This window comes from Penaeus japonicus, unplaced genomic scaffold, assembly GCF_977035675.1.
Source record: "Penaeus japonicus unplaced genomic scaffold, GWHDUDI00000001_assembly GWHDUDI00000014, whole genome shotgun sequence".
In the NCBI taxonomy this organism is placed as follows: domain Eukaryota; kingdom Metazoa; phylum Arthropoda; class Malacostraca; order Decapoda; family Penaeidae; genus Penaeus; species Penaeus japonicus.
Window position 1 is genome coordinate 13,791,394 of NW_028234416.1, and position 10,000 is coordinate 13,801,393.

The 10,000-nt window shown below is 40.1% G+C and overlaps 1 protein-coding gene across 5 annotated transcripts in view; it reads right to left on the reverse strand.

Annotated features, from left to right (window-relative positions):
* Positions 1 to 3,256: 3,256 nt before the first annotated feature.
* Positions 3,257 to 10,000, reverse strand: part of stau (double-stranded RNA-binding protein Staufen) — a 22,335-nt gene continuing 15,591 nt past the window's right edge. For all 5 annotated transcript variants that reach the window (XM_086543964.1, XM_086543962.1, XM_043031658.2 and 2 more), the window contains exons 16-18: positions 9,867 to 9,968; positions 9,236 to 9,334; positions 3,257 to 8,844 (exon numbers count right to left, since the gene is read on the reverse strand). In XM_086543964.1, the coding sequence (XP_086400090.1) occupies positions 8,773 to 8,844; positions 9,236 to 9,334; positions 9,867 to 9,968 (273 nt within the window). In that variant the 3' untranslated portion in view covers positions 3,257 to 8,772. The remainder of the gene's footprint in view (positions 8,845 to 9,235; positions 9,335 to 9,866; positions 9,969 to 10,000) is intronic.

The window sequence follows — 10,000 nt, forward strand, 5'->3', positions numbered from 1 at the left end:
TGCATGCAAGTACAAAATCATTCATGCATGCGAAAGTAAGTGCAGCCACTCAATTAACCAATTTGACTGCGCTTGGTCATTTCACAGCGCGCACGCCTAGTACCCCGGGCCATTTGTACGCAATTGCAGCGATCCCTATAGCATGAAGGCCAGACAAAGCAAAAATGTGACTTTGATGTCATCCGGCGGGTAGACCAGCCAAGCCATGACATGAACTTCACGTCATCCGTCGTTAAGGGGGTTAAAGCCAATGGGTTACGTGAAAGTGTGGGAGGAATGTCTGAAAACTCAGTAATCTCCATCCCCTTTGCTAACACACCAACCATTCCCAGGGAGTTCAGCTCAGTTCAGCTCAGGTAAGTGAGGTTTGTGACCCAACTTTCCCTTGGACCAAAAGGTCCTGCTATTGCTTTCATGTATTTATAGCTGACTCATCTGATCACCATTGCTGAAATTTATCGTGGAGGCCGGAGAGCCTCTAGGTTTTACCAGTCTAGCACCAGTGCTCGTGGAGCCTCGACGGAAGAAGCGTGTATATTTACACTCTAGTAAATAATGCTGCAATGTGACCTTTGGCGCACCGCAATGGTATCAATGTTCTACCATGTACATGGACAGCCCAGACTTAGTCTGTGCATGATCACCTCAGCACCTCTTGACCAGCGCGGCCTGTCCGTGCAGAGAAATCAAGAGCCAAATCTGTCGGCCTCCTGCTGGGGGACATGATGGGTTTGCTTCGGGGCTGAACGGCTGGTGGTCTGTCTGACCTGTCGACACATTTCTGAAAGAGAGGTATGGTGGCTAAAACTCTCGCACCATGCCAGCCACTTCTCATGATCGTGTATGGTGGGCATTAAAGTCCCCCTTCCCCCCGGTAATAATGTGATCCTCGCTGACCAAGCCCCTGGTCCCTGATGTGTTCGGAGACACAAAGGGATGGTACCCGGAGAAACGGACCGAGTCTCCCGTTCGAGTCTCTTGGAGTATGACAATGGCAATGTTCCTCGCTTGTACGGAGAATGGCATGCTTAGTGAAAAAGACATTGATGTATCATTGTAGAATGGGGTATCCCAATCGGACGCATACATGATGGTGTCAATTGATATCTCGGAGTCTGATGTCTCAGGTCATGTGAACCCTGTCGGACCCATTAGTGTTCCCGAGGTGAGAGGTTCTCCGGAGAGGAGACCCTCTGGTTGCCTTGACCTTGATGGCCATTGGTTTTCTCTTGCCCTTCTTGGTCCGTCTATAGAGCATAGGTTTTGATGGGGTAGGTAGGGGGGTGTTATCCCTGGTCGGAGTGGGAGCCGGCTTCCCAACGGCGGCCGAGACAGCATGAGTCACTGTCCTCATGCTTTCCGCCTTCTCACTGGATTTCCCTCAAGCCGCAGCTACCGTCGCCGCTACCTTGGACAGCAAGAGCGTCAGATCCTTATGGTAAACGAGAAGGGGCTGATCTGCTCTAAGGGAGGCCTTTTTGATTTCGGACCCAACATATGGGTCCGAACATTATGAGCAGTCACTAGGGCTGGGAACTTCTTTTTGTTTAACATGTCAGGTGGAGTTGCCTGTTTGGGAAGAGAATCCCCTCCCCTTGGAGGAAAATGATGGTGCCCAAAACCGCTGGCACTTGAAGCACCGGAGTGGTTCTGCAACGTAAGTCCTAAGGCTGTGAGTGTCCCAGTTACCCTTCAAAGGGTCCCCCTTCAAAGTTAATAAAATCTACGTAATCGGAGTCTTCCCAGTCTACAGAAGGAATCCTCAACGACCAGGGGATGTGAGGGGAGCACATCCAGTTCGTAACCAACTGGAAAGCCAAGTAACACGATCTTCACTCTCCTGTCTTCTGGTGTCATTTCGGCGATGCTCCCCTTCCTTCCATCTGTGAACTCCTTCCTTTCCCTGAGAAGTGTCGAGGCGCCTTGACGTTTGGGGACAATCATCATTTCCCCATTTTTTTAAGTCCTGATAGTCAACAGGACCATCTGCTGGGTCTGACTGGCCTTAGTATTCGGGTTTGGGAGGAACCCTGAATTGGATCCTTCGTTTCGGGGCTCCGAGTCCATCGCCGGCCGTTGAGGTTTGAGGTCGCAGAGAAGTCTTTTTAAAAAGCTACAAAACTCGGATCATCCTACGCTTCGCTTTTGGCACAAGCCACGGTTCCAGGGTGGCAGCAAAAGCCGTATGGGCTGAGTCGTGATTGTGGTGGAAGGTTAATTAGTTTGATTATCCATACACGCCCCCATCCACCATCGATTCCAACAACAGGAAGTTGAGTTTTAGAGAATACCCCTCTGACAGCCACATGGGTGATGAGAGAGGATATGCAGCCACAACATCATGCTGAAGGCCGTCGCGGGACCTGTGCGATGCCGGTGAGGCAGTGGCAGCTTAAAGCTACGGTCACCGTAGCTTTAACCCCTAACCTAACCCAGAAGATCAGCCGACTAACCTGACCGAGCCGGGACCGAAGGGACATGTTGCTAGCAGCAGGGCGTACTCGTGCACGGCATCGCTCAACCCCCCACCCCCGGAATCGACCAAGGGCAGGGCTCTTTCAACGGGAGGAAGAAGAGCCCCCACCCATGGCCGATCCGTCCGGGAAAAGACTACAAGCCCCCACGCCATGACAAGATCTTTTCAGATAATGACCCTTGATACCTCTCACCCACTCTGACCATTTTCTCGTTCTTTTTTTCACCGTTGCGAATGTTTTGTGTATTTCGTTTTTTTTCTTTATATATTTTCTGTCACCCTCAGCTTGCTCCCAGTATGTTTAATTCTCACTGTCCTTCCCGTCGATTTCTGGATCTTACAGCTGGCAAATAGTGACTCACCTTATCAAAGGCTTATCGTTGAGGCATTTACTGCACGGAAACTATTGCAATCACTGTATTTACTGCAACTTTACAAATCCATTTTACTCCTTTCCGATCGCTTGATGATGTATTGCTTTTCTAATTCGAGTCTTTAAGAACTTTTATAAACATTTTGGTGATGCGACTCATTAGGATGATTGATCTAAGCATCCAGCACTCAATGAATAGCAGTGCTCCCCTTTTTGTGACATCTCTGAGCGAACATATATTGTGTTCCTCGGGGATGCTACATTACTACTGCAAAGAGTTTATTTCAATTGAGATTCTCTCTGGACCACAGGTTTTACTGCTTTATTAATACCTTGCAAGTTTATAATTGGTATTTTTTTGTCGAACTTCAGCACATCAGGTGATGTCCGTAGAAGAAAATACAAGCTTCAGATCAACCTTTTATTGTAGAGTTTGACCATAACAGAGCCGAGACTTAGGAGGTGACTCATCCCTTTTAAATAATATCACAATCCACTTAAAATATTGTAGGTTTGGGACTCTATCTATGCTCTCCAAAAAAAAAAAGAAATAATCTTAATAAATAACCATTTCTGTTTCATAATTTGAACACATCATTTTTGAAAATCCAATGTTCTTTTATGACTATCACATGAAATCATATATGTATTGAACTGAAACATAATGAAAGTAAAGTGAAATGCTAATTTTCTCAATCAACAATATCCTATTACTGCACACAACATTAGACCATTGAATTAGAACAAACCTCAATCCTTTACTCCATTTCCTAGTTGACATAATCCTTCCTTCTACAAAATATACACAAAAAGAGCATAAGATGAACTTTAGTTATACTGTAGGGAATTCATCGGGTAGGGCGGCGTCCACACCTTAGTGAAGGCGGCTCTGTCAAGGTCATCCCGGATAATGAGATACTGGGGTGGTGGTGGTAGGGGTGACAGTGTTCCTGATATTTACAAGTCACCCTGCCAAAAGCGCAGCAGGGTGACTTGATGTGGACCACCTGGAGACTGTCAAAGTCATATTGCAGTCTTTTAAGGTAACATAAAAGTTTTTGAGAGAGGAGAGCTATGAATACATCTATTACCACAGCACAAAACGACCCTAAAGAAAACAAGAGTACTTGACTTTGTTCCAGTTCTTAGACATTATTAACACTAAACATGTTTGATTGTAACCATCAATAAAGAAATCATATTTTTCTAACATGTCATGAAAGGGTTATGTATACATTACATATCTGTTTTCCAGTTCATATAAACAAAAGAGGTATCATATCAAATTTGTTGAACATCAAATGTATAACAAAAATTAATCATGTAACCTTATTCACTTTTGACCATTTTGACTCCTTACACTGAAAATTTTGTTGAATTTACTATAAGTCTTATTTGTGTGTATATCCAATTAAGTACTAACATTATTATGCACGAATCCTATGCTACACAATACTCTAATGAGTCTCAGTATTGAAATAAACAAAAGTGTACAGGTTCATGGTTGTACCTTATTTTAACGTATGCTGGTGATTTAGTTAGAAGTTGAAAACAATGACAAAACAAAATATCTACAAAGCATACATTAATTTGTGGTAATTTCCACTAAATATTCTTAAATAGATAAAGACAGTGGGGCCTTGCAAAGTACAACATACATTTTATATAATGAGGGACTATCAAAGTTAATAGGTAGATCTAATGGTTTCCCTCAAGGTAACAATACCTTTTTAACATCTTCATAAACAGCAAATAGACACACTGGATTTACCACCATAAGGAATATAGATAACCGCTGAATCTCTGCGTCCAACACTGAAGAAATTATTTTATACAATTTTCTTGTTCATATATGAAAAATAATGTGGGAGGAGTAGTCCTTTTACATATCTATAAAAATCTCAAACATTTCCAAGTAAAATATTGAGAGCACAAAACGTCATACATATTGTACCTTGAAAAGGGTGAAGAACATTTGTATAAAAAAGACAATAATAATAATAATAATAATAATAACAATAACACTACTACAGTAAAATAGTGACAATTCTCACTTACTGTGTACCCAAGACCAGGAACATAACCACCACCATCACACCCCGAGAATCCTCAAATATTCTAAATGAATAGACATGAAGACAACAGCGAAGTCAAAAAATACTGAAGCATCTAAACACTTTAATTCTAAATTGCAAGCAAAAAATTTAAATGTTCTTTCAATTAAGACATTGCAATACAGGTCACCAAAAAGCAATATTTTGATCAAGCACATTCACTAAATATACTTACCTTTACTTAGAAGGAAAAAATTACAAAGCTAAAGTTGAACCATTAACCACATGAGGGAAATAAGAAAGTGAAACATCATTAAAAAAAAAAAGGTCACACATTTGCAATGAGGCTACAACCACTACACCGGCCCTTTGTGACTTTCAAGGGGCTGCCATAGCCGTTGTAGTTACATCATAAATAATGGGAACCTCATTGTTCTGTGACCTGACCTGTCATTACCAGCTTTGAACCACATTCTAATAAGGTTCCATTTCCATTAACATTGGAGGACAGAGAACCTTATGTAACTCATGGCAATACACAGAACAGTAGGTCATGTCACATTTCTCAGCTAAAGTTAGCTGAAATCCTGATGGTGTGGTTAAGTAAAAATCCCATCACGCTTTAATAAATCACAAGAGAACATATATCATGTACTTTACAAAAATCATCACAAAATAAGTATTTGCTTATATTCCATAGTGATTAAAACAGCTTTCATCAACTGGCTTAGGGTGCAAAAAGATCTACATGTTTTTTGTTTCAGTCAAAGATAACGTCCTTATTAAGGAATCAAAAAGGATAATACTATCATATCACTTGCTTGTGAAGAAATTGGCACAAAAATACCTGGTCAAACTGAATTATAGAGAATAAAACAAACGAACATGTACTACTGGGGCGTGCTTGTTATTTAGATCTCGAATTCTACATAGTCCTTGAAGCTTCTAATTGGCTAAGCCATACTGTTTAGCCAATTAGCATAGTCAAGGTTTATGCAGAAGTCCAGATTGCTAAAGGCCAAGACGCATTTCATTTTGTCCCGTCGCATTGCCACTTATTTAGCCATAGAGTGGGGTTAGATCTCAGTCCATCTACCCTACAGCTGTAAGCATTTTGCCATTCACTTGACCACACCACCAGAAAGTTACTCGAGCCACAGCTCATAGTCCACTCAGGCAGTATTTTCCGTTGTCTTCATATGTGTTCATAATTGTAATCAGTCGCACTCACGGCATCATCATCACAGCATGAGAGTGTTAACCGCCACAGTTGTCAACCCCTCTGTCATCACAAGCGAAAATTTATGTCCTGTGTGGAGTTACAAATTCAAGCTCGGGACAACTATTGGGTTTGGGTTATATAACACATCCTACAGTTCATAAACACATACTAAAGGGGTTTGGCGAATAACACTATCCTGCCCCAAATCCTTATATCTGGTTCTGTTGGGGGTCAGAGAGCTTAGAGTGGTATTGCTCAAGAAATGAGGTAATGGATTATTAAAACATCACTTTAACTGCAGGAAAGGAAACACTTGAGCAATTCGTTTCTTAAGACAATCTGCTGAAGCAGCAAGTTTCTGCTTAGATAAAAGTGTCTGTTTTATAATCCAGCCTATGGTGTAGCTACCACATATGCAGAGAGGCATTTACAAATATAATAACCCCATAAGAGCAGGTCAGTATTGTTATCAATGGGGGGGCATAACAATTACATCTATACCATTGTGGCCACTTTGTGAGCTCATTCACTGCCTATCTTCACTGACATTACATGGCTCCACAGCATATTTGTACCATCAAAGTACTTGATCATCTCGGCAAACCCTGATCACCTTCTACAATTACACAGCTCGCATCATTTGGTTAAAGCAGAGGCCATAGAGGACAAGTAATAAAGCGCTCTTACCTTAAAGGGACATGCAGAACAGTAAGTCATTACTCAAAAGATTTTGCAGCCAAACCTTACATCTTTTGAAGGTATTACTTATCATAGCTATTAGTTTTCTTTGACAGGACCAAATAGAGCTGCTACAAATGGAAATCTTCCAGCAAAAATAAGAAACAGTCGACTATTCTCTTAGTCCTCCACATCAAATGATATCCTAGAAGTAATTATAAAAGTAATCGCAAGTATTCGTGAAGTTAATAAGCATCTAAACTCCTACAAGTTCAGGTAGTAAGAGAACTTCAGGGCTGGGATGAAAAAGTTTTAAATAGTCTATGGTTGGTATGTCAGTATTAATGGGAAAAACACCCTGCCTTATAAGGATCTATTCACACTAATTTTTCTGTCAAGTCTGATGTTAATGACTGTACTTAATCCTGGAAAATTCCTTGCTATGACTAGAAGCAGAAGTGATACTTACTTAAGGGTGACTTAATCAAAACAAAACAGATATTTTCAAAGATGAACAAGGGTTGGATGTGCACCAATTATGAAGGCTGAAGCCTGAACTTAACACTAACACATCAAGTGCTGCTCTAATCAACTTAACAATGTCTCTACAAAACTAAGAATCACTTTTTCTTAATTTAGTCAAGCAAGGAAAACTTAACCATGAAGATTTCTGACAGCATAAACATCATAGACTGGGAAAAAGCTTTGTTTCAAGTAAGTCGTAGTTACTTTATTCAATGTCATATTTCTTGTTTTCTTGTGTTAATGCCACTCGTACTTATCAAAACAGTAAAAGCAAAAAAAACAAAGTCACGGGAGATAATCTGTGAATACAAGAAGAGAAGGTCGTAAGCTTAAGGAATGACTAAATTTGTCTCAAATGTTACGACATGACATGAATGTTACCACAATGACATGCAGTACTCATTGCACTGTGACTAAATATACAATATCTCTCTATGGGAGGCAGCTCTTGTACACAACCATCCTAAGATTACATGAGTGTAGGAGGGAGGGCAGGAGAGGGTGGATAAGTCTCCTCCCTCCCTTCCACACTCCACCCCAACAGTGGCACCAGATAACCAGCATCGCACACTAAGTCTGCAGGAGGTTTCATACATTTCTTGTAGGTAATCAATTTGTTGAAAAGGGAAATTGAGCCTTAGCACAGATAAAGCTAAAGCTCAGTATCACCTAGTATCACTGTTTGCCATACAGTTTCACTTAACATTGGGACATGGTAATCTCTCTTTTTCTTCCGTATAAAGAATTCTAATCTCTTAGGTTATGCTTAATGAAATAGATAAGATTATAAAAAGATAAAATACGGAGGAGGAAGACAGAATATACGGCGAGATCGGCAGTTGTGAGATTAAAAGTGCTCGCATATATTATCTCGCAACATAAAATATTAGATAAGAAGCCCTAGAGAAGGCTTTACAAAAGGCTCAGAAGTACAGATCAAGCCGTGTATATATATGTATATATATAAAAGCAAATATATATATATATATATATTTATATAATCGATAATGTGTATCAATATTCCGATAGTCATATCACTGTGATGTAAAAGGGTTACATGAAAGTGCAGAGGAAGATTGCATCAACCAACATGACAGTAAGGCTGAAATCCTAGTACCCATTGCAGGACTTCTAGCTTTATAGCAAATTTGTTTCTGCTTTTACACAGCTGCCATGATGTGACATAGCACGTACACATATGAGGAGGTCTTAAGAATTCTTGAAACCTGTGACTCCCTTGTTCATCAAAATCTGGCATTTCATGCAACATTAGTTTCAAGAATAGTTATTACAATCTTCACATGTGGACATTAATCAATTTGGTGCATCTACCCAAGTACAGAGGAAAAATGAGCCAAATTGACAATTAACGTCAACATCAGCTGCATCTTCAGCAGTACAAGTCGGGTTGATATTATCCTCCTGCTGATCATTGGTTGGATTTTCATTCTTGCTTGGCTGCTGTGACTGTGTCCAGGCCCATCTTCGCTAGTGCTCGCAGAGCTGTCAAGCAAGCCTGTAACAAGAGTCAGTCTTATTAACAATTTTACAAGACTTCAAGTTCAACGTTGGAGACACTAGTACCATTTTTCATTATGAGATATAATCTTTATAATCATCTTTTAATCTATCTTTTCTAAAATAATGATAGTAAGAGACATATCCACATATCAAGAAGCACAAATTAATGAAATATTTTTTTCGTCAAAAGACCTACAGCCAACATTACTACCATTAGAAACAAAAAACTGAAAAGAAAGCAAACAGAATTCTATGTTAAACTCAACTTGAACAACCATTCAAAATTGCAATTATGACCATTTCAGAGTCATTTACTGTATTCCACCTCATCACTGAAAAAAAAATCAAGTATATAAGTCATCATGCAACATCCAAACAAGACTCACCTGATCATGTGAATCATCAATTGTAGGGCCTGCACCATGAGATACATGAGGGGGGCTGGTGGTCAGTGAGACCAGACTCAGATACTCACTCTTGTTGCCCTGAAATAATGAAGTGTATTAACACATACAGACACCATCTTTTCTGATTTTAACACTGAAAGTGAAGGAGGTAGGTATTACTCAGGAACCACCTTTGTCATTAACCCATTCATACTGGCTGATGACCTATCACGTCATCGTAATATTTCACTCCTTCCAGGTGACATTCCAGAATGTCATGATTTCTCCCTCAGGTATGAATGGGTTCATTAGGTTCATCAGAGCAAGACTTACTCTCTCCCTCAGTAACCTATTTGATACTCTTTTTGTAACACCAGCTGATTTTAAGCTCATTTTGAAAGAGAAGCATTTCTTTTTATGCTGATATTAGAAAGAAAATTACCATACATGAAAATGAAATGCAAAAACAGTGATTTGTGGTTACTCTGGATGATGACTAAATCTGTCATAAATACATAAGGTCGGATTTCTTTGATGATGTCATCTAAACTACATGAAAGGGTCAAATAAATGTCAAAGACTTATAAAGCATTTTCTATTAATAAATCTGAAAAAAGTTCTGATATATTACCTTTGGAAAATCAGTAAACTGCACTTGCAAGCCCAAAATCTGTGCCAAATACATCAGCTGATCCTTTGGCCGTACAGCTTGGGTTGATGGCACAGTCTGATTCTGAAGAAAACGGAAATCATATTAATCCATAA